At 39.7% G+C, this 25,742-nt stretch overlaps 2 protein-coding genes and 1 long non-coding RNA gene across 6 annotated transcripts in view; 2 read left to right on the top strand and 1 right to left on the bottom strand.

Annotated features, from left to right (window-relative positions):
* Window positions 1-25,742, top strand: part of LOC134221109 (transcription factor HNF-4 homolog) — a 371,046-nt gene that overhangs the window by 310,861 nt on the left and 34,443 nt on the right. The window lies entirely within an intron of this gene.
* The window catches only part of LOC134221112 (uncharacterized), a 52,068-nt gene that overhangs the window by 3,162 nt on the left and 23,164 nt on the right, over window positions 1-25,742 (top strand). The gene's annotated exons all lie outside the window — the stretch shown is intronic.
* Window positions 16,269-16,997, bottom strand: LOC134227929 (glutathione S-transferase 2-like). Its single transcript, XM_062709639.1, has 2 exons — window positions 16,849-16,997; window positions 16,269-16,787 (listed from the first exon to the last, which is right to left on the bottom strand). The coding sequence occupies exons 1-2, from the start codon at window positions 16,981-16,983 to the stop codon at window positions 16,269-16,271; spliced, it is 654 nt and encodes a 217-aa protein (XP_062565623.1). The 5' UTR covers window positions 16,984-16,997.

The following is a 25,742-nucleotide window of genomic DNA, read 5'->3' as shown; positions in this document are numbered from 1 at the left end:
ATGCAAGATTCCCAACAAACATTGGAAGCTGAAGAAGAGCTTATTTCGTGGTAAATAAGCTTCTTCAGCTAAAAAACTAGCCTGTTCAGCTTAAATTGTTTGTTGGGTTGAAATAAAATGTTGTATTCTATGGTTGGGTGTAGATGTTTTGTTGGTCTTTCTTGATAGCACCAGCCATTCTTATGACCGGGGGATGTTATAATTTCTGAACTGCCACTTTTAAGTTTAATTTGATTTAAATTCGCGAAGCGGACCGAAGCCTTAATAGTACTCGCATTTTCAAGGGCCCGTCACTCGTTACGAAAGCAACGCACAACTGTCTTTTTTATTATTTCAGCTTTGCTGCGAGGCAGCATGTGTGAAATAATAAAAATGACAGTTGTGCGTTGCTTCCGTAATGAGTGGCGTGCTCTTGATAACGCGAATACTTTTAAATTTGGATTCCGTGAGAATTGTCCTAAAGGGTCATCACTAAGGGCGAAGCCAGAGTAAACGCGACGTGCGATGCGACGCGACGCGACAGTGCAATTTGACAGCCTGTTGATAATGATTGTTATTCTTTTGCGTGAGTCGCGTCGCGTCGCATCGCTCGTCGCGTTTACTCTGGCGGGCACCTAAGGGTCTGTCTTATTTGGAGAATTAAACTGAAATTAAATTTAAAAGTGACATAATTATCGAATAACCTTGCTCGCAGAGCAAGTTTACTTTTGACAGATATCGAATCATTTTACATCGATGTCTTATTGGAATTGCTGGGTAGCACCATCCACTCTTATGACTATCACTTTTAAGTTTAATTATCCAAATGAGACAGACCCTAAGTAGATAATTCAAAGTTATGTACGGTTCCTATCGATCCTTAAATTTTTTTTCTTAAGAAATCCATATATTGCCTCTTGACTTTTTCAAAGAAGAACATTATTTAAAAACACAGATTAATCCACCTAGCGTTGGTGGTGCCTTTCTCGGGAACTATTAAAAACTTTTTTCAAATTGCACTCGAATAGGTATATAATTATATATTTGCGGTCATTCGAATACATTGCATTCGGTTGCAATGTATTCGAATGACCGCAAATAGTTATGAATTGATGAAAACAGTAGAGTCTATCCCTTCAAAGTATAATTAAGACCTCTCTTATGTGTTTTTCTCATTTAGAAAACTTTGCCACGCAGCAAAGCTGAAATAATAAAAATGAAAGTTGTGCGTTGCTTTCGTAACGAGTGGCGGGCCCTTGTCTCGTACCTGCCGGATAGGAAGCGAACACCATCTTTGCAGGGTTGCTGTCCGACATTCTTGCAACATGTCCTGCCCATCGTACCCTTCCGGCTTTAGCTACCTTCTGGATACTGGGTTCGCCGTAGAGTTGGGCGAGCTCGTGGTTCATTCTTCGCCGCCACACACCGTCTTCTTGCACACCGCCAAAGTTGGTCCTAAGCAACCGTCTCTCGAATACTCCGAGTGCTTGCAAGTCCTCCTCGAGCATTGTCCATGTTTCATGTCCGTAGAGGACAACCGGTCTTATTAGCGTCTTGTACATGACACATTTGGTGCGGTGGCGAATTTTTTTGACCGCAGTTTCTTCTGGAGCCCGTAGTAGACCCGACTTCCACAGATGATGCGCCTTCGTATTTCACGACTAACATTGTTATCAGCCGTTAGCAAGGATCCGAGGTAGACGAATTCCTCGACCACCTTGAAGGTATCCCCGTCTATCGTAACACTGCTTCCCGCTGTCACGCTCGGTTCCGCCCACAAGCATGTACTTTGTCTTTGACGCATTCACCACCAGTCCAACTTTTGTTGCTTCACGTTTCAGGCGGGTATACAGTTCTGCCACCTTTGCAAATGTTCGGCCGACAATGTCCATGTCATCCGCGAAGCAAATAAATTGACTGGATCTGTTGAAAATCGTACCCCGGCTGTTACACCCGGCTCTCCGCATGAAACCTTCTAGCGCAATGTTGAACAACAGGCACGAAAGTCCATCACCTTGTCTTAGTCCCCGGCGCGATTCGAACGAACTGGAGTGTTCGCCCGAAATCTTCACACAGTTTTGCCCACCATCCACCGTTGCTTTGATCAGTCTGGTATGCTTCCCAGGGAAGCTGTTCCCGTCCGTAATTTTTCATAGCTCTACGCGGTCTATACTGTCGTATGCCACCTTGAAATCAACGAACAGATGGTGCGTTGGGACCTGGTATTCACGGCATTTTTGAAGGACCCAGATACGGATAACTTTAACCCACATACGGATCATTATTTCCACTGGAAGATCCGGAACATCCGTAAAAATGGTTAATTCGTCAGCGTCAGTTTTTTTAAACCATTTGTTGCCAAACCCTGAACATGCAATTGATTCTTTGATCCACAAACGGACCATTGTGCCCTTTGAGCGGTCCCCTGGAAAATCCGGAATTCCCGTAAAAATGGTCATTTCGCAAACTGAAGCGACGACACTTTTTTTAAACCAAATTTTTGCCGAATCATGAGTAGGGAAATGATATTTTGACCCATGATATTATAGCCAGGTACCTCGTCACCCATCTACGGTGGGAAAAATCGTCACTCACATAAAGGTTTGTGAAGGTTAGCTGCGCGTAATATTTTTCATGTGCCCACTCCACATCCCGTTCAACACTGACGTTTGAACAATTTTTACTTTGCGTCGGATAAGTGTAAGTGCCAAACAATCATTTTTCCTATACAGGTTTTGAAATTAGTATTATGGCCATAACTCTTTATCCCATAGTTGGGACCCGTAACGCTGGGTAGACACCTTTACGTGGTCTGTTACGGGTTAAGATCTACCACGGTTACATTGCCAGCTACAGGCAAATCCTGACCCAACGAATACCTTCCTCATTATCCAACTCCGTGGTACTTATGAGGGTGTCGCTAAGTCGGTGGCCTCTCGTTAAGTAAGTACCACATCAACACTTCCTTCCTCTCCCTAGTTACGGTGAAGATGGGCGTAGCCAGGAGTAGTAATCCTCATGCTTTTGTTATTTTTGTTTAAGACTGGAATCAAGGACCACTCCCCTTCTTGATTTCTGATAGCATTCTAGATAAGGATCTCAAAAGTAAAACATGAGTATCACTAGTGTCCAATCAACGAATTACACCGTAACAATGCTAATGCTAATGCATAACTCTTTATCCCATAGTTGGATTTGGCTAATTTACAATAGGAAACAATGTGACAGGATTCACCGTTACTAGCAAATCGGGCGAAAATGACTGCCTGAAAAATTGGGGAGAAACTTTTACGCGTTTTTGCGTTTAATATTGCGTATTTTGGCCAATTTTCAGATGGAAACAGTGGGATCATTGGCGTAAATATGGGGGCTATGTGGGCTTAGCTCACCCTAGAAAAAAAAATTAGTCCCGCTTAGATTTGAAAAGTCAGTTAGCAATGATATCAATTTTCAACAAACAGCGTAATGAATTACTGAAAAAGTTTGAAGATAAAAAAGTTATCGTCCATATTCACTCTATTATAGTGGGATGAGTGAAAGGCAAATGAGATTGTCTCTTAGTTCTGAGAAAGATTCCCATTAGAATTCGAGAAGGATTTTCATCAGAATCCGAGAGGAATTCCCATCACAATAGAGAATAATTCTCATTTGAATCTCTAAGAAATTCCTTTTAGAATCATCGAGGAATTTCAACTGGAATCCTGGAAAATTCACACCGGATTCCTCTCAGTATCGTTGAGGGATTCCCTTAGGAGTCTGGGGGGAAAAACTTTAGAATCTGTGGGGGATATCCTTCATAATCCATCGATGATTTGCTTCGGAATTCCTTCGGAATCGTTCAAAGGTTTGCTTCGAAATTGTTCGGAGATTTACTTCGGAATTCTTTGAAGATTTAATTCGAAATCTCTCGACGTTTTGCCTCGGAATCCCTCATTGATTTTCTTTGGAATCCCTCGACGAATTGCTTCGAAAGCATTCGACTATTTGCTTTGGAATACATCGACGGTTTGCTTCGGAATTCCTTGAAGATTTAGCTCGACGATTTTCTTCGAAATGCTTCGATGATTTGCTTGAGAAAAGAGAATGTGGATGAGTGTTATTGATCCGCAATTGCCTTAGATGGTTGGGACGTGTTTATCACATTATCACTAAGATAACTTAATTAGATGGTTAAATGATCGAGAATATTTATAAAGAAATTCAAAATAGAGAAAATAGATGAAGGACTATACTGCCGTTCTATGCATTGTTGTCTTATGTTACATGATACCTGGTTGACTACAGCGTCGATACACCTATGCCTGGCGTATTGTAGAGCTCCATAATCGCCAGTCTTGGTCGAAGTTCCTCCAGTTTCCCCGAACTTTCAGGGTTCCCAGGTCCGATTCCACCGCGTGCAGCCAACGTGTTCGTGCCCTTCCACGAAGTCGCCGGCCCCTATCAGGTTCTCTGTTGAATATTGTTTTCGCTACTCTTTCTTCCGACATTCGCACTAAGTGACCAGCCAACTGAAGTCTGCCGTATTTTATACAATTCACAATATTTTCTTCTTTGTATATTTGATACAGCTCATGATTCATGCGTCTGCGCCACACACCATTTTCTAGTTTCCCTTCGAGTATTGTACGCAGCACTTTTCGCTCGAAAACTCCGAAATCTCTTTGGTCCGCATCTTTTAACGTCCATGCTTCATGTCCATAAAGGGCCACTGGTAGAATCAGAGTTTTGTATAGAGCAAATTTCGTTTCCGTCTGCATGTTGCGGTACCTAAGCTGGTTACGTAATACGTAAAAGGCCCTATTCTCAGCAGCAATACGTCTGTTCACTTCATGGGAAACGTCATTGTCACATATCACAAGCGTTCCAGGATAAACAAATTCTTCAAAAACTTCAAACACATCCCCATCAAGCACTATCTCTGCACCAACACCACTAGGTCTTCCCCTATCTCTACCTGCCACCATGTACTTTGTCTGTGAATGGTTAAGCCTATCCTTACCGTCTCCCTCTTCAGTGGGTCAAAAGCCTCCACTACTGCTCTGCGATCGATTCCAATAAGGTCGATGTCGTCCCAGGAGCATATGCGACCCTAGGATAGGATGTGACAACTCAATTGAGACTGCCTTGTTGTTTTTGAGTCGGTTGCTCTGACGAAGTGGTCGCCAGTGCAGCCAAAGTAATTTGGTACAAAATCTAGATGTTTTTCGTGTCTGTTGCTGTTGAATTAATCCGTTTGCTCTACTTTTGCCTTTCTTGGTAACTGTAGAATCTTCGGTAGGTTGCGCTACCTACATCGCGTTGAAGGGACTGCCTTCTCGATACAGACACGATGCAGCATGATGTGCACAGTTTTGTTAAGAGTCCCTCGCTGACACTCGGACGATGATCAGACGCCCCTAACATGGGGAACGGACGCTGTTGTGAGCCGCTCCTAACATGGAGGACAGACGCTCGATCAGATTTGCACCTCCGGAGAGAAGCAAATTCCCCCTTCCCTGTCAGCATACGACCATAGTTCCCACCGGGGTTGGTTACCCGATCTTCCCTAAAGTTGCTCGTATCCCGGCCAGTGCCACGAGGAGGTAGGGATAGGAGTTGCTGGGACCGCGAAATGGGATCTATTTTATTCTTTCAGGTACGCAAAGTACCAATAGTATGCTTTACCCAGCATTTGGCGTACCATGTTACCGTTCATAAAAAAAAATTAAATTCGAATCTGTTTGTCACATTAAAAAACAAAGTTGTCGTTTGGTAATGAAGATTGAAAATCGTTTACATAAGTAGTGATCTGTATTATGTTCTGAAAAAGTGTTGCCTACGCTCATTACATTCCAAAAATGTTGATAACCGATTCTAAAATTAGTGGCAAACTGACTCGAGTTTGATTTTTTTCATCAAAGGTAGCATGGGACAATTATGGGTAGAACGGCAGTATAGCCCCCCCTCCCAGGCATCGAGGCTAGTCACGCCAATGAGTGGGACAGGAAGCTTTCACTATACACCCAGGTTTGTTTTACAGTTTTACACGGACTTAAATTTTCAACAATCTGAAAAAACATGAACTGAAAAAAGTTCAACACGAAATTTTACACCGTCCTTTTTTCCCTTTCCTGTTCGTTCGTTTCGTTCGATTAAAAAACAGATGCGTGAAATTGATACCAGGAAAATTAGATAATGTTGACCAAAATTAGCCTTAACTCAAGAACGAATAAAAATTACATCCTAATTTTTCAGGATTAAAGTTTATAAAATTTTCTTCCCAAAAATATAGTTTTGAATTTTTTCCTGTAGTTTTCTGGCCATTCTATATAAATTTTCCGATGAAAATTTCGTTAAACAATACCTAGTTTATGTTTATTTTTTTAATTTTTTGTTTATTTTTTATTTAGATTACTGAGAAAATTTGCTTTTATTTTCGCCAGATGTTTCGTTGTTGAGTAAACATTTTTAGAAGCATGTGTTATCTGAGGAAAACTAATAATTTCTACTGGAGTTTTCCGGGAAAATAAATCAAATAGATTTTTTTTTAAATTTTGGTTTTGTTCCTACCTACCTTGGTTTTGTTCCTAGTACCTACATGCAAAAACCCTGCTCGTGGAAATAGTTTCATGGAAATCTGAGACCCTTGAATGGTAATAAAAATAATTCCCATTTCTACAGTTAATGTAATTGAAGGATTTCTACGCCTGTCAATGCTGGTTTTCGGATCCCGTGTGGTTCGATGGCGCTTTCAGAGTAGACGACCTAGCCGAACGCTGTCCGATAGCTGACTTACAGTCCCATTGAAGTGTGAAAGAGGGCTGCCAAAGGGTGGTCTAGTTGGCACGAAATCGCTCATGTGTCATATTTTTGACCGCTCGTATTTCTATGGTGATCCATCTATTGGCGATCGAAGAAGAAGAAGTTGAAGGATGATTTTTTGAAAAAAAATGCACGGGGAAGCACACCGGATTTTTTTTAAACTCTTCTCGAAAGTTCTAGATGTAATGTAGGCTAGATGTACCAGTCGTGCCTTTAGCACCAGTTGTCGCACTAGTGCTTTATATGCCAAATGGCCAATCAAATCACCGCAAACCAAGTTCATATCGATAAAGCATATTCATATTACAGTGACTATAATAACAATGTCGAAAAGTGTCAGAATTGGAACAGAATCGTCTGTCAGTTCCATACAAATGCGCGTTCCAAACGAGCAGGAGACCTGTCAAACGTGGCACATGACGTTACTCTTCTTATAGGACTCTAATTCATATGATACGATAACACCTTTGATTTCCTCCAAAACAAACAAAGCATAATTGTGAAAAATGATTTTGCCTAAATTTTGACGTCCTTTGCACCAGTTGTCGCACTAGTAGTCCCAATTTGAATAGTGCCACAACTGGTGCATGCGTTCCTATTATGGATTAATCAATTTTGGGAATTATAACTAATTTGATTGTGGTTTTCACAGCTGCTTGATATATAAAGTCCACCCATAGGCCTTTTACTTATTCAAAAAATAGTTGTTCTTATGTATGGCGACAATTGGTACACCCACCATAATTAAAAACGGGAAACAGTAGGTGTTGGACATTTCTCATACTGTGTAGCAAGTGTGATATCACAAAATAAAATTTGAAATCGAGAAATAGCGTTTATTATGCAGTAGAAGGAAAGTGCTGCTAACCATTTTTAATTAAATTGCTACTAGAATTTTTGAGGAGTGTTTCAAATATGCTCGTATGCTTCACCGCGCATTTTTTTTTCAAATATCATCCTTCGACTTCTTCTTCTTCATGCAACCTCGCCAATAAGAATGATTCTATCTACATGACATCGAATCCACGCTATTAGGTACCCAAGCACGCGACGCTATCGACGAGCGAGCTAATCTTGTTACTACTTGAAGAAAACATTCCCTTGTGGACTTCCGGAAGTGATTGGCAATGGTGGCGGTCGGTTACCGTTCTGTTTCTCTTTGACAGCCTAGTTTTCCCGCACAATCTGTATAATCATCCTTTCTGCATATTTTCTGCTTTTGTGTTCTTTAGGTTTTACTTCGTCTGAAGATGGTATAGGTATATATTCCTGTAAATAGTGGAGTGTATAATCGGCACCATACCATACTTTGAGAGATATCCATGCAGTGCGGGCAAACAGTAGGTAGTCGTTTGTTTTTGTTAATCCACGCCGCTTTACCTTGTTCTTTGGGTTAGAGAGACACGTGACTGATGAAGCATGGGGTTTTCTGTGACATCGTAAGTAGAGCAATAATGAACCTCAGTTTTCTGCGTGACATAAGTTTGTTGAAGTATGTAATGGGTTTCTGTGATGCTCACCTCGCACACTTTGCCTATCGATTAAAACTAATTATTAAAAGGATGAATCAAATACATACTTTACTTACATTTTATCCACCAACAATTTCATAAATATTTCAATATATTCCAATCCATAAATATTCCATAATTATCCATGTTGCTTAGGAATTGTGCTGATTAAAATGGCTCTTCATTGTTTAAACCTTAAAATGGATAAGGTTGAAATTTAAAATCATATCTATATACATAAAAATGAATTTCTGTCTGTCTGAACTTTGGAGACTCCGAGACTACTGAACCAATCGGCGTGAAAATTTGTATACAGAGGTTTTGGGGCCGGGGAAGGTTCTTAAGATGGTTCGAGACCCATCCCTCCTTTAGAAAGGGGGCTCCCATGAAAATGAAACAGAAATTTCTGCAAAACTCGAGAACTTAGCAGAGAATAGATCAATTTTAGGCAAAACGAAGTTCGTCGGGTCTGCTAGTGTTAAATATTTTACAAATGGGCTTTTATTATTTTGAAGAACATGTTGATTTTTTATTGATTCTAAAGAACACCTTCTTGTATGCTACATTTATTACGCTACATGTGTTACCCAGTAAATTTTATATATTCTATTTGTTTCCGTTATTAATAATGGAGAAATGACAAAACAAGTTAAATTTTTTTTGGGTTGTACAAGATCATCCAAACTTTTTTTTTTTTTTTTTTTGTTTATTTATTAATACGTAACTTAAGACGTCTTGTCTTGACTTGAGTTCAAAACTTGCGATCTTCAGCCACGACACCAGCTTTTTCGTCATTCCAAGCTTAGATATATATTCAACCATATCCATAACATATTCCAGAAGACCAGGGGACATGGTAAGATGGGCTTTGGTTTTCCGTTATTCAAAATCATATGCATATTCTCATGACTCATATTCCGAACACTGGCGTTTTGCCACCCTGAAATAAAAAAAAACTTTCACCAGTTTCTTGCACTGAGCATCAAGAACACAAAGGAATACAAGATCCTATGGAGAAAATAACACGAATAAAGCCAAAATGTTCATTTATACGCGAGTGTTTGTTGTGCGAGTGTCATGTTCGGAATTCGAGCCAAAACAGTAGTTGAATACGTATCAAAAGTTTGAGAGGTACTGTAAAAAAAACATTGCTACAACTGTTGATTGCACCTCAAGAGCAGCTTGGATAGCCCAGAACATCTAAACTATCTGGCGATATATGTTATACTTCCACGTAGTTGAACACTTGCATCAACTGTTGATCGCAAGTCACGAACTCAAGAACAGTTTGGATTCCAGACTATCCCAGAACAATTTTACGGATTTTTTTACCTTCCAATAGATGTGATGAACCGGTTTGACCATATTTCGAGACATTGAGTGTTAAGAAACGCTAATTTAAAAGCTTGAGATCGTAGATTATGTGCTAAAAGACAGTTTGGGTTACCTAGAAAATTCCAAAATTGTGTCTAGTGTCCTTCCAGGATATGTAATACTCATGGTGGAATACATTTAGATACTTTGAGTGACGCCAGAGCTGTAGATTTCATATCTCGAAATCAAGGGTTGTCAAGCATCATCAGACAAGACAATCTCCCAGGTGGTGTAATGGATATAATTGAATGCATATTGAAGCTTTGAGTGTTGAAAAAAGACTTTCTTGCAGCTGTAGATCTCAAGTCCCTAACTCAAGGACAGTTTGGATGACCTCAAAACTATCTAACGATATCTGCTGACCTCCCAGGCAATGTAATGGATATAACTGAATGCATATCGAAGCTTTGAGTACTGGAAAACGAATTTCTTGCAGCTGTAGATCTCAAGTCCCGAACTCAAGAACAGTTTGGATTACCCAGAATATCTCTGAAGTATCTTACGATATCCGTTGACCACCCAGGAAGAGTAATGGAAATAAATGAATGCATATTGAAACTTTGAGAAATGGAAAACGATTCTCTTGGAGCTGTAGGTCTCGAACTCCGAAGACAAGGACAGTTCGGATGTCGCAGAATATCCCAAAACGATCTTACGATATCTGTAAACCTCTCATAAGATGAACCTCTAAGCAGCTGTAGATCTCAAGTCCCGAACTCAAGAATAGTTTGGATAACCCAGAATATCCCAGAACTACCTTGCGGTGTTTTTTCAACTTCTATAAGATGTAATGAATACGGTTAAATATTCAAATAAACTGGATTCAAGGGCAGCTTTGATGACCTAGAATTTTTTTCTCTGATAGTGGAGTTAATTTCAAGCTATTCTGCAATGTTGCTGAAGACAGTGCTTACTTTTATCCATTGTGCGATTTGATACATCCATTTTTCTGTTGGGGTCAGATTTGACCCCGTACGCCTGAAAGGGTTTTAAAATAGTTCTCGAGCATCAAAATCAATGAAATTTTGGATTTAGGCTCAGTTTTTATAACAAATTCGAGATATGCGATAATCTCAATACCCCTAACACCCAATTGATCACATAATAGTGTTAAAATCTATTGCTATTTCCTCTCATGTTTTGCACTGGATGTTCCATATGAAATTCCGGTAGACGCTCTCAACCAAACATCTCAAAAAAACCTCACTTACATGTCTTCCGTGAAGTTCTTCCATTTTTTTCAGCAAACTACTCCCCGAAATACACTTTCTGACTGTAATTTTCGGGGCCCTCCTTAGCCGTGCGGTAAGATGCGCGGCTACAAAGCAAGACCATGCTGAGGGTGGCTGGGTTCGATTCCCGGTGCCGGTCTAGACAATTTTCGGATTGGAAATTGTCTCGACTTCCCTGGGCATAAAAGTATCATCGTGTTAGCCTCATGATATACGAATGCAGAAATGGTAACTTGGCTTAGAAACCTCGCAGTTAATAACTGTGGAAGTGTTTAATGAACACTAAGCTGCGAGGCGGCTCTGTCCCAGTGTGGGGATGTAATGCCAACAAAGAAGAAGAAGAAGAAGAAGAAGACTATAATTTTCGGAAGATTGCAGCTAGTGAAAGATATTTTAGTTACAAGATAAAGATTGTCGCTTCGGTTCCCTTTGTTCTGCTGTCTTTCGAAACATGTTGGGTACCGAACTGTCAAATGTATTATATGTATTTTTTCTTTATTGACATTAAGCACCCTATCCTCGCCAGCAAAAGATGTTTTGGACAGCGCACTATGTTTTCAATGAAAACGGTTTCTATGCAACATATATTCTGTGAAGGAATATTTAAGAACCTTTGTTAACCCTTTGAGGACCATCGTTAAAGGCTACCTTACACCCCGGGAAAATTTTCCGCCGGATTTTGGTCCCCGTGCATTTTAAATGGGGCCGGGATTTTGATTTTCCGTGCCCAAATCCCGAAAACATCGCACTTCGTCTAGCACTGTATGAGTGAATGCCATTAGGTTGGATGTCGTCGATCGCTTTTTCACTGTACTGCTGGGTATAACACTTCGTGCAAAAGACTCTCAAAAAAAAAAGATTCATATCGGACGGTAGTTCTCAACACTATGAATGTTACAGGATTTGTACACAGGAACGATCGAAGCAAGCTTCCAATCTTCCGAGAAAACACTGTCGCTTATAGATCGATTGAAAATTGAAACACTGGGCATTGCCAGCGATGAAGCACGTAGTTTTATAAAGGTGGGCGGTAAGTGATCGGGTTCCGGTCCTTTTGATGTGTCAAGCGAGCTGAGAGCTTCAAGAATATCTGCATTGCTAAAAGTGAATTGTGGAAGCCGGAAGGAATACGACGGAAGACTTTCGATGTAGCTTTGATCCACTGGAAGAGGATTGTCGTCAATAAAATGGAAGACTCTTTGATCTCTGTTTCGGCAGTTCGGACGACAATATTTGCTGCACATTGATTGGAGCTCCTTCGCCTCTCATAACGTCAACTTCACATCAACGAACTTCGTATCAACGAAAAATTCAAAGAAACCTACGACTTAACCCAAAAGGATTTTGGGGCTTTGGGGATTCATAACGTAAAGAATCCGGTCTCCCTACTGTCATGACTAATGGGCATATCGAACAGACGTCTACTGAAGGATTTGTGACCTTTTTTTGGAGCAATTCTCTGGAATTTTTTCGAACCATCTTCTCAACGAATCAGTTGTTCAGCAAGCTGCTGCCAATGTCCCGTTATATCCTCCAGTTGGCCAACATTGTCACCGCCGAGTACGTCGCCGAATGCTGTCCCTCTTTAAAATCATCGTCTAATCCGGGACCGGATGGCATCCCATCATTTTTTTTTTTAATGTTCCTCCAGTTTATGTCTGCCTCTATCAATGTTGTTTAACTTATCGCTGCGTACTGAAAGTTTTCCGGATCACTGGAAAAAATCCTACATTTTTTCTGTCTTTAAGAAAGGTGATAAGTAAGTAAGTCAAGAACTATAGGGGTATTGCTGCTCTATGTGCAATCTCGAAGCTGTTTGAAGAACTGGTCCACATTTTTTAATCTCACAACTCATTTTTTTCATTTATTTAGTTAACATCTAAACAGATAACACTGAATCAACAATTTGACGCCACAATACACGGTTCGAGGCCGCATCTCTCCATCCTCGGATACGCCCCACGCTCGCCAAGTCGTTCTGCACCTGGTCTGCCCATCTCGCTCGCTGCGCTCCACGCCGTCTCGTACCTGCCGGATCGGAAGCGAACACCATCTTTGCAGGGTTGCTGTCCGGCATTCTTGCAACATGTCCTGCCCATCGTACCCTTCCGGCTTTAGCTACCTTCTGGATACTGGGTTCACCGTAGAGTTGGGCGAGCTCATGGTTCATTCTTCGCCGCCACACACCGTCTTCTTGCACACCGCCAAAGATGGTCCTAAGCACCCGTCTCTCGAATACACCGAGTGCTTGCAAGTCCTCCTCGAGCATTGTCCATGTTTTGTGTCCGTAGAGGACAACCGGTCTTATAAGCGTCTTGTACATGAAACATTTGGTGCGGTGGCGAATCTTCGACCGCAGTTTCTTCTGGAGCCCGTAGTAGGCCCGACTTCCACAGATGATGCGCCTTCGTATTTCACGACTAACGTTGTTGTCAGCTACGATGCCGAATCCACGGTCCTTGATCACATCGGCGAGTATGCGTGTGCTCCCGATGAAGTTGAGAGATTTGCAGTTCCACGAACCGAGTTTCCAATCGCTAGTCCCTTTTCGTCGCAGTGGTCTTCGCCGATGGTTCCGGTCCGTACTCTCTTGTTGATTGTTCGTTGCTTAAGATTTTTAAAGGCTGGCTTGCAGGGCCTGACACCAAACCCCCTAAATTTCCGGAGGACCATTCCTCCTTATTTCCGGTGGACCATGGTGCACAGTTTCACTTAGAGTCCCTCGCTGGCACTCGGACGATGATCAGCCGCCCCTAACATGGAGAACAGACGCTGTTGTGAGCCGATCCTGACATGGAGAATAGACGCTCAATAAGATTTGCACCTCCGGAGAGGAGCAAACCCTCCTTCCCTGTCAGCATTCGACCATAGTTCCCACCGGGGTTGGTTACCCGATCTTCCCTAAGGTTGCTCGTATCCCGGCCAGCACCGCGGGGAGGTAGGGATAGGAGTTGCTGGGTAAGATGCTAAGGACCGCGAGATGGGGTCTATTTTATTCCTTCAGGTACGCGAAGTACCAATGGTACGCTTTACCCAGCATTTGCCGTGCCAAAAATCTCACAACTATCTGGGTTATATATCAGAGGATCAACATGGCTTCATCCCCAAACGATCAACAACTACCAACCTACTTGTTTATTCGTCAACCATCACTAAGGTTCTTCAGAAAGGACAACAGGTGGATTCGATTTATACGGACTTTACAGCAGCCTTTGATAAAATCAATCATAGAATCGCCGTAGCTAAATTCGCGCGTCTCGGATTTTCCGGACCTCCCCTGAACTGGCTCCAGTCATATCTGAGCAATCGAGAAATGGCAATTAAAATTAGAGATTGCATTTCATCCTATTTTCCGATGACTTCAGGAGTGCCCCAAGGTAGCCATCTTGGGCCACTTGTTTTTATCAGTCTTTCAAGCTCTCATTTGCCGATGATTTCAAGCTGTACTGGATTATAAAAAATCTCGATGATGCCTTGTTCCTACAATCACAACTGGATTTGTTTGCAAACTGGTTTGATTTAAATCAAATGGTACTCAATGCTGATAAATGTTCTTATATGTCATTCTCCCGTAAACGTTCTGTTATTACCTACGACTACAAAAACGGTTCCACTAGTCACCGGCGAGAATCTTCTGTCAGAGACCTCGGGGTGATGTTAGATTCTAAGCTAACGTTTAGAGAGCATATTGCGTACGTAACTTCAAAAGCCTCTCACACCCTTGGCTTTATATTCCGAATTGCAAAGAATTTCGATGATGTCCACTGGCTCAATCGATTTTAGAATATTGTTCCGCAGCGTGGGCTCCATATTATAAGAACAATATTGCTAGAATAGAATCCGTTCAACGCAAATTTATACACTACGCTTTACGTCGCTCTTCATGGAGACATTCTTCAAACTTACGAAGCTATGAAAACCGTTGCAAGCATATAGATTTAGAGCTTTTAACAGTCCGTCGCAATACTTCTCAGGCGATATTCGTTGCAGATCTCTTGCAATCGAGAATCGACTGTCCTCCACTGCTTTCCTTGCTAAATATTAATGTAAGCTATAGGAACCTTTGCTCTCGTTCTCTCCTCTTTCTTCATGGTGCATTATGGTCACAATGAGCCATTTACTAGCATGTGTCGGATATTAAATAGCTGCTCCATTCGACTCGTAACACTATCCATACGAACTTTTCTCACCTTCTAATCAACAAGTAGCTAGGCCTAGATTTTGTTGGATGAAGTTTTAAGCCGAATTGTATCATTTGGATATTAATTGTAATCTGTTGATGCATAGAAAAGATGAGGAGGTTTTGCGCCCGCTTGAGTGAGAGCTAATGAATTTCTAATTGTTCAACTCAAGCGGACTTTTCCCTGCTCCCAATAAACATAAATAAAAATACATAAATTTAATCCGCTCCCTCAAAGCTTGTTAAATTTCAGGATGTATCGATTAGATTAGGCTAGCTGAAGGCATGATAATGCGTTTATTGAAATGTTTTAAAGTTTGAACTATAAACAAAAGTATATATTATGTAGACATTATTTGAATGGTATTTTTGAGATTGCCCATCATTCCTATGTGACTGAATTTAAAATAATTTGCCATTGAAGTATTAGCAAAAAGAATATGTGGTCTTCGCATGGATCAGAGGTGCACCTTATTAGAGCACAAAATATTAGTTTCTCTTCTGGTCTAGCAGCATACGGAACCCGGCCGGTCGGTTGCTAAAACTGGCATCCCGTTCCAAAGTGAGAAAACGACGTGACGTTGGCGTCTGTCGATGGCGACAAACGATGAAAAAATCAGTCACGTTTCAATTGCCTGTGCGTGTCTCGTTGGTCACAACCAACCGCCCCATGTTCCCACAAAGTATCGAGACACTAAACTTAATTATATCGTGCCTAATAGAAAAATGAAATTGAAATCTAGAAACTTTTTTCAAAAGTGTGAAGTCGAATTTAAAATCGACGATTCCTTTACTATACCGATATTGACAGATCCTCACCGTGCTCTAACCATTTCAGCTTATGTGAACTACAAGTACATTAGGTTCTGTTGTTTAAATCAATTATAAAATATGATTGTAGCATGGAATCGTTATTTGAAAATTCAAAGCCACAATTAATACGCTCCTCACAAAAACTTGTTTTGCGTGTGGTAAGGGTGATTCATCTATATTTTTCATGGTCAATCACAAACTGTTGATCAGTGAACACAGGAATCAGAATCGCTTCAAATAGTAACGAACGCTTAATTGCTTTAGCGAATGCATCGCTGAGTACGGTTTGACTCATCAATGGAAAAATTGCAGTATTGCCTTGTTAAAAGCTGGATAAAATCGTTCTCATCAAATTTATTGACTTGAATAATAAGTTAGCTACTTTGCTTCTGATGCTGGCTTCTTGAAAAGCTTCCTCCACCCCGCAGCACTGTCACCGATGACATCTTCGTATCCAATCAACTCCTTCTTGCAAGTGTCGTACCAAGCAGCCACCTTATTATACTTTGACCGGTCGAAATAGCATATGTCCAACGTAGTCACGGTAGCTACCAGTGAAATGTCCGCAATCGTAAGGTGATCGGCGGCCACATACTGAGTTTTACTTAGGAAAGCTTCCAAGAAACCTAGGGCTTCGTCCAATTTGGCGGCGTTTTCTTCGGGACCCAACGAACCAATCCTGAACAGGGGCATGCAGTAGTCGATGGCTCGTTTGTAAAACGTTCCCAAATCAAAATCCAAACGGTTGTGGATGAGACCACGCGTCTTGACGTCCTTCGGATATAACGGGTGGTTGCCATCGGTTTGTGATTCCATCAGGTAGATCATAATGGCGCGGGATTCGCTTATGGCATATTCATCTACTGCCAACGCAGGAAGCGTATGAGTCGGATTGATCTGGGAAACGTTACAAATAATCGTGATTATGGTTCGTATTGCTAGATTCGATTATGATTACCTTAAGAAAATGCTCTGTTTTGTGCTCCCCGGCAGTAGTATCGATTGGTTTTAAGTTGAGGGGAAAATTTAACTGTCGGCTTAGTAATATGACCGACCAACAAGGAGGTGAAAGTGCAGTATAGTACAGATCCATTGCGTATGATGACCTTTTGGTCCAAGAACTGAATAGCACTTGCAACTCAGTGTGTATGTTTCGGATACCATTTTCGTTTTGTTTATATACCTTGGCAGTGAGGTAACCTTAATTGTTGATAAGATAAGGACTATTCCACAGCCAGACAGACGCAACTCTTTAGATTATCCTATCGAGTTCAATGGTCTTTTTAAATTATAATGATTCCTAATTTCACAAAAAGAAGCGTGCGTGTATTTCGTCGTATTCGTTCGTTTTTATTTTTTTTTATTATAAAGGTTATCACATTCCATTGCATACATGTACGCCAGATAAGAGTAGGCTAACTGAGTAGTGAAGTGTTCAGTAAAAATGTTGTAGCTGTCGCGTTTGTTTGTCTGTGAATATACCGTTGAAATGATAAATTTGAAATTTTCCATTTTAGGAGTGATATTACTTCGAAACAGGATGACAATCAAAATGAGCTGTTCTTGATCTGCCAGGTTTCTGGCTATTTCATAATATATAGAGGCAATCGGTTACAAAAGGCCCAGTTGTGTAAATGGAGTAATTGCATGTTAGTTAAAAGTTTTAATTTTATTTCAACAACGAAACAGCTGACACCAATAAAAGATTTTTATATCTTGGTTTTTATAAAAATTGAATTTGTTTTTTGTAGTTTGTAGCTTTCCTTGTCGCCATTTTACCTGACAGTTACGCAAATTATTCTATAAGTTCATTTTTTTCATGTGCGCCGTCCTCGACATTATCTTTTATTTTTAAGTTGAATTTTACAGGAGTCTACTTTAAACTACAGCACAACGCTGGTTTTTCATGTAAATTGCGAAAAAAGATCATCTCACAATCGTCATTATTCATTATTCCTAAGAATTTCCCGTGTAAATTTAGTAGATTTTCCAGTGGAAAGTTTTTCTTAGAATTTCCTAAAATGTTGCGACGTATTCTCCGTAAAAACTCCGAGCAAATTTGCGTAGCTATTCCGAAGAAATTCCACGCGAAATTCTGATAAAAAAAACATTTATAAATAATCATATATAATGAGGCTAACATGATGATGACACATTCATGCGATGTTAAGTCGAGAAAATTCCCAACCCGAAAATGTCTTGGATCATACCAGAAATAGATATTTGATTTAGCATGATTTCATTTGTTAGCCGCGCATCTTACCGCAAGGCTAAGAAAGGCCTAATTCCAAAAAGTTACCTTAAGTTATTTATTCATTAAGTCCTATAGTAAAATATGTAGTAGTAAAACCTATTTTTATTTTCCAAATTTTTGTGTTAGGGTAAAACGTCGTATCGTTGTGGTATGTCCTAATGTTGCGGTAGTGTTATTATAGTAGTCCATTCTGGATATAATAGCATTAGAATCAACCCAAGTAAAAATTTCCAAGCTTTATGGATTTATTCAATTCTTATAGCAGATTTATGACAGCAGTCACCATGGCTAGTTGCTCAGATTTATTGGTGATCTAATTGCTATCAATAAACTTCTAATAAATCTGCTGAAAAAGATTCAAACGTCAAATGTCGATTGGTCTTGTGAGCAGCTCTACGGTTATAATGTAGAAGGTATTAAAGTCCTATTTTCAATGCTCGATCAAATAAGAATAGCCCCAATAAGAATATTTTCATTGCAAAGATTTTATAACAGTTTTTGATAAGAGGAACATTTTTCTGACCGAAATCTATGATGGCCATATTGGAAATGGATAACCATCTTCAAGTCAGTGAAATTTATTACTGAAATTTATTATTAGACGGTGTTATCACCGCGAAAGACACTTTTTTGGTAATTGTTTTTATCAATATATTTAGTGAAGATTCACGAAATTGATGTTATAATAATTTTAAATTTATTGCCCAGAACTATATTATTTTGCGGGCGCGTAGTGTCCAATCTCATTTTTGAACTAGCTTTCATCATGAAATCGAACGCGCACCTCATTTTCATGAAAGTTCATTGGAAAACAAACCTGAAAAAAAGTATTATTTTGTAGTCATCCTCATCATGATTTTCATCAACAATTTAGTTTGTTATTATTTGTTTGCAAAGTTTTTTTTCTCTTTTTCACAGCAACATTTTTGACGGCTGCCGCAGCCAAATTCCCTTTTTTGCGGGCAGCTTGAAACGAATTTTTTTATACTCTTATAATAGGATTATAGTGGTAATCTACCCAAGTAACAACATTAATTTTATGATGCACTTGAAGCACACTTCTAGACTTGTACCTTAAAACCACATTTAAAACCAATTATGCTACAAGCTTGCTCCAAGACATCCATAAAACCACTATAATACGAAAGAGGCCCACTTTTGAGAAGGGTTTCAAGACCATTTTCCAAGGTTCGCTTAAAACTTATTAGTTTTATCAAAGTGAACTTATGATGGCATGAAAGATTAGCATAAAACCCTGTTAGGATTACTAAGGAATTTGACAGCATGTGTTTTCGTTATCTAGATCCGCTGATGTTTATACTTGTTTATATTGAACTTTGTCTGAACCAAATCGAACAGTATCTCATAATGATGAAAATGATGATGAATACGTTGAAAAATTGAAACTTAATTGCATTGTGATCATGTAATTCTACATGCCACAATCACTTTGTCGATTTTTTTCTGAATAAATGTAACAAATAATGTATGCGCCTTATTTATATTGCAGTATTATAGTATTATTTTGAAAAACCATTTTTATTTAAAAAAATGTACGCATCCAAAAAAATAATGTTTGCTCTACTTTTTTTTCTACATCTACTTTCGCAGATGTAACAATATTTGCTTTAGGCCCCAATCTATGAAAGGACTCATGCATTTAAAATGAAAAACAAATAGTTTTTAGCGTTCATATAGAAATGGCTTCCATCAAGAAATTTGACGCAGACGATAATCCGCCATGATTTCAATTGTTTTATCGAAAACCATCATAAGATTAGATTAAAACCACTTTATCTTATACAAAACCTGTTAGCTTTACGCAGGAACATGATAAATTGAGCTAGATTTGTCGCAATCTTGACGAAGCTTAGTTTGTCTTGAATAAAACTAAATAGTACTGGTGCTAACACTATAACATGTTGTTTACATATCCATTGGAAGCAAGTCGTTCATTTGAAAAGAGTTCGCCGATAAATATTTATTAAACTGATTATCTGCACAAAATGCTGAATTAAATTAAAACTCAATAGGGTTACTGCTCCTCGGGTTCCTAATATCTATCTAGGTATATCAATAACTATCGAAAACAAAGAATTCGAGCGCAAAATGTTTTGTTTTCCATGTTTGTGATGTTTTTCAGTAGTGGGAACGCATGATTGCAATAAAGAAAATTTTTTGCTCGCGATTTTGAAACAATATGTTAAGGATTTTAAAAATCTATCTAATAAATACTTAACTTGTCAGTATTTGTTCCGTAGCTCAACCGTCCGTTGAAAACTGGAGAAATTTGCCTGTGTGTTGTACCCAGTTGGTCTTCTTCTTCTTCTTCTTATTGGCATTACATCCCCACATTGGGACAGAGCCGCCTCGCAGCTTGGTGTTCATTAAGCACTTCCACAGTTATTAACTGCGAGGTTTCTAAGCCAAGTTACCACTTTTGCATTCGTATATCATGAGGCTAACACCCAAGTAACAATTTCAAGACTTCATAGATTTATTTAAGTTTTTTAACGGCTTTATCACTGCTTTGCTCAATGCCGCGAGATTAGTCCTATTGGAAGACTTGTAGCTATCTTCAAAATCGTAATAAAACATTTAATAAAACCACAAATGTCAAAGGCTTTATGAGCTTATTAGAGCCCTAATGATTATCTTGAGGACTCTGATAAAACCAGTTTTGAAAACTGTCATAAAGCCGAATATATTGGTCTAAGTCATGTCTTACGCAAAACCTAAATAAAACTTAGTAGTTTTAAATAGGTTTATAACGGTATTGTACAAGAACACAATGTTTATGTTGAACTTCATGAACTATGGTCAACCGAATGGCTAAAAACAGATGTTTCTTTCCATGTTCCCCAAATATTTGAACAAAGAAAACAATAAACACCTAAATTTTCCGAACTGGGCATTCACATATATAAAATTTTGTTGTTTATTGGTCAAATTCCACTTCTGAAAATGAAACAGACAATAAAAATCAAGCAAACTATATCCTTTTACTTCCGGTAAATTAAAATGGTATAAATGCGAATACACAACGAATGGTGTAATGACGAAGATTCCATATACAAAAGCTTTCAATAGTATGAAATATTCATTACTGTGATAACACAAATTATATGATAATTGACCACAAAGTTGAAAAACCAGCCAAGTTCCAATTGAATATAGAAGCATCGTGAAGAAAACTGATCGTAAGGAACAGATTACACCAACTTCCAGCAAAATACTTATTGAATTTGAAAGTTATGCAAAATGTTATTTTGGCCGTCAAAATTGCCCACAGTGTAGTAGCAGCCATGCTGGTAGAAAAAAATAATTTTGTATCGGCGTAAATCTTTTACAAAATGCATTGTCATTAGATTAGTAATAATCGCTGCATTTCAAGATGATTTTCAAAATTTGAAGCAAGAGATATGTTCCCTTGCAAATCAGAATGCCACCAGAAAAAATGGCAGCATATCGATTTATTATTTACACTAATTAATTGGCCGTAAATCACACTATTACGACGGCGCACTTGATCAAACTGATTTTCTTACCTGTTTTCACCAGAAATTCGAACGCGCAGAAAAATTTTCAAGCACGCGAACGAATTCTGGGCATCCAATTTCCAATAATTGAACATTATTTTTCATCCATGTCCGTGATGTTGTTTTTTTTTATTTCATTCTTCCATTTCTACGATTATCCTTTTCTTCAAAACAATAACAAAAAGCTCCACGGAAAAGAAATTCCCTTTTTTTGACAGTGGTTTTATGGAACTCTTATGAGAAACCTTGAACTTGTTTTGAAGACGATCTCAAGAGTGGTCCACTTAGTCATAACATAATCTTGTAGCGGTCATCAAGAGATTGTCATGTAGATTTTAGTTTTATTATTAGTCTTGAAAATTTGCTCTCCAAAACTGCTAATAGACTATAATAAAACTCAAAATGTTACTTGGGACACGATGATACTTTTATGCCCAGGGAAGTCGAGACAATTTCCAAACCGAAAATTGTCTAGACTGGCACCAGGAATCGAACCCAGCCACCCTCAGCATGGTCTTGCTTTGTAGCCGAGCGTCTTACCGTACGGCCAAGGAGGGCCCAAATTTGACATTATGTTTGTTTATTTTGATGTATTCTTCAACAAGAGCACTTTCTCTTAAACAAAACCACATAGTTTAGAGGAAGTTCTACATTTAATGGAATTCTCAAGATCGTTCTTTTTTAATGGAGAGTACCATAAAACTTTCCCAAACTATTTAGTTTCAATTAGGATAAAGTGCTCTTGCTGGATAATTTATTAAAATGAACAGCTTAAGATGGACCTGGAACATATCATAAAACTATTATAAGAGAATTTAGCGTTGAGGTTACTTGGACTAGACGAAAACTATGATAAAACTCTACAGTTTATGTGAAGCCTTGATAAAACTGCAATAAAACTTAAATAAATCTAAATAGAATTCAAAATGTTACTTGGGCTAAAGAGGGCTTTTTGGCCATATAGTGATCATCAAAAGGTTGTTCTGTAGTATTGAGTTTTATTGTAAGTTCTTGTTATTTGATCTTGAAAACCATTCCTAGAGCGGAATAAAACTTGAAATGTTACTTGGGAATTGTGGGTACGCTAAAACTATTCGAATTAACGACTAGAACAGCTTTTGTTTGGCAATATTCCGTTCAAAATGATGAAAAATCAACTTTTTAGTTAAATAGAATCCTTTGAGCCTATTATTGCGGTAGTGCTAATTCATATTCTAATTAAAACAATGCATTGCAATATACTACAAATCAGCCGAAAAGGCATTGGTTTGACTTCTAACTTAACTTAAAAACTAATAATATGATAGCCTATCTACATATTTACATTACAATTTGATATTCTAATTGGGTATAAGCGCGCTAATGGCTGCCTGATCCGAGTGCAAGCAACGGACCCTAAACCGATCTTTACCCTCACCAAAGCGCTCGTGTAGTGTTTTGATACCAGCCAGACGGTGGACCTCAGAAGTTCGTGTCCTGGGAGGAGTGTTGAGGATCATCCTCAGGAACTTATTTTGAACTCTCTCTCCCAGACCGGCATGCAGTAATCGATCACAGGGAGGATGATTTGCTTGTAGACATCAAGCTTTGTCGCTGTCTTGTCAACCTGTTGTCGGAAAAATAAGCTTGCTATCGAGGGTCAAGCCAAGGTAGTCGGCATCATTGGCTTATTCCACAGTCGTGCAATTGAGGATGTTTTACAGTCCCCAGGCGGAACAAGTTTAGACGATTTAGAGTGGGGAAAAATGATGACCTGCGTCTTCGCCGCGTTGATACAGATCTTCCAGCTGGTGAAGTACTCTGTCGGGCATCCACCCCTCGTTGGAGTTTTGCCACTAGCGCTCTGATCACTCTACCATTGTAGACAATGGAGGTGTCATCTGCGAACAGAGACAGAATGCTGCCTTCTGGAGGTTCTGGCATGTCGAAGGTGAACAGATTGAAAAGCAGGGGCCCGATGATACTGCCCTGGGGGACGCCTGCGACGATGTTGTGCGCATTGGAGCTCTTCTCTCTGCTGATTGAGACCCGGAATGTCCTTGCCAATGTTTTTGAGGCAAACTTGTTCCGTCTGAGGACGTTTTTAACTCGGTTCAGTTAGTGTACGGTTGTTCGACCGCACCAAACTACTCCTCGAGCAAGATGTTGAGATTTTCGGCAGACTCAAGTTACCTGTGAAGAATAGCTTTTTCGAATAGCTTGGATAACCCTGAGAGAAGACTGATGGGACGATAACTTTTGGGGGAGGAAGGATCCTTCCCAGGCTTACGAATGGGGATGACTTTCACTGACTTCCAGGACTATGGAAAGTAGCTGAACCGGAGACACTGATTAAAGATCAGCGAAAGATGCTCGAAGAAGGGAGCACTCATATGTTTGAGCTCGAGATTCAGGATGCTGTCGAAGCCTGTGGCCTTCATGTTTTTCGGCGATTTGATATAGGCTGCCAATTCGCCAGCTGAGATCTCCAACTCCTCCGAGAAGTCGTTGGGAATAAGATGGATGTTGTTAGCATATAGGTACTCGTTAACGGCTGCTTCCTGTGGACTGATGATGTTCAGTCCAAGATTGTGCGAGCTGACAAATTGACGACCTATTTCGGCGACCTTCTCTGCAAGAGTTATCAAGCGATCCTTAGAGCCATTGCTGTCTAACGGGAAAGCTGGAATAGGTCGAGGCTTGGATTTTAGAATATTGGTCAACTTTCAGAACGGCTTAGCACAGTCTGAGAGAGCGCGGACCTTATTGACAAAAAACACTATTTCTGAGGTCCACCATTCTTGCCTGGATTACTTTGATCAAGCAATTGCAACGGGTTTTGAGTACAGGCAGCCCATCAGTACGTTGATACTGTCTGCGAAGACGGATGAGATCTTTGGTGAGGGTGTCAATGGTTAGGGTGTTGCTTACAGTACTGAGATTTATATTTTCATTGAGAGAGGTCACGCGATATTTACATTCTATTCTCTCTTACTTTCAAAGAAAACAAAAACAATGAACGGAATTCCGCTAAATTTTCACGGCTTTTTATTTCATGAAAGCGCATCAAACTATTGTAAACAAGCTGTTTTTCCTTCAATAATGTTACTTATAACTCGAAAACCAGGAACAATCTAATCATTTTATCGACTAGTCATCGTCATTTGCACAGATCTATCAAAACTATTTAGAAATTTGGATTTCAAATCAAAGCAACATTCCCATTATGACTGCTTATAATGTGACAGGTGACCGGGAACCCGCTACATTTTCATTTGGTCTTTTGAAAATGAAAATGCAACTGTTTTCACTTTAACATGACGATCACGAAAACTACCAGTACTGGTTGCTTACCTGACGAGCCGTTGGAGATTGCCTCTTCGATGGCGCAGTGGCGGTTGATGTCAACGCATTGCTGGAACCACTAACAGTTCACTCGATGGCAGACCGCATCGTGCTTTCGTGCTGTGCGGTTCTTTCTCTCTTTGCGGAAGGAAGTTTTTAATACTACCCGAAGCTTTTTTAATTTCAACGGTGCTTCTTAGCGCTATTTGTACCTACTGATCCCGTTACGATCTTTGCAAGGACCCGTGCCTTCGTTTTACGTTGGACCCGTTTGCGGAAGTAAAATTCCGACAAGCGGTGGTAATCCTGCAGGGACACCGTTCTGGGAAAAAACCTCTTAGAAGGTCACGTCTCCACGCTCAGCAATGAGTATTAACAAAAACAAGAGGAAGGGGGAGTCTCTGAATTCTCCACTTCCTTCAAAGAAACAAGGTTTCAAGACCGTCCTGCCCAAGCGCGGAAAAATAGAAGGAAGCTGGAGAATTCAGATATTCCTTCTAACTCTAATATCGGAAATAATTCTTCTCCAATCGAACTGAGCAATCAGTTCGATTTGATTAATGATGAATTGAGCAAATCGAATCTACCTCTAGCCCAGGTGATTCGATTCATGCGAAAAAGCAAAGGATTCCGCCAATTGTGGTATCTGTTGCCGAGTTTTCTGGCTTCCGGAATGAGATTTTGAGTAACCTTCAGGGGATCAAGGTTTCATTTCAGATTGCTAGGAAGGGTGAC

This window comes from Armigeres subalbatus, chromosome 3 (assembly GCF_024139115.2).
Source record: "Armigeres subalbatus isolate Guangzhou_Male chromosome 3, GZ_Asu_2, whole genome shotgun sequence".
Lineage (NCBI taxonomy): Eukaryota > Metazoa > Arthropoda > Insecta > Diptera > Culicidae > Armigeres > Armigeres subalbatus.
Note: the sequence above shows the minus strand (reverse complement) of the source record. Positions and strands in the feature narration are given on the sequence as shown.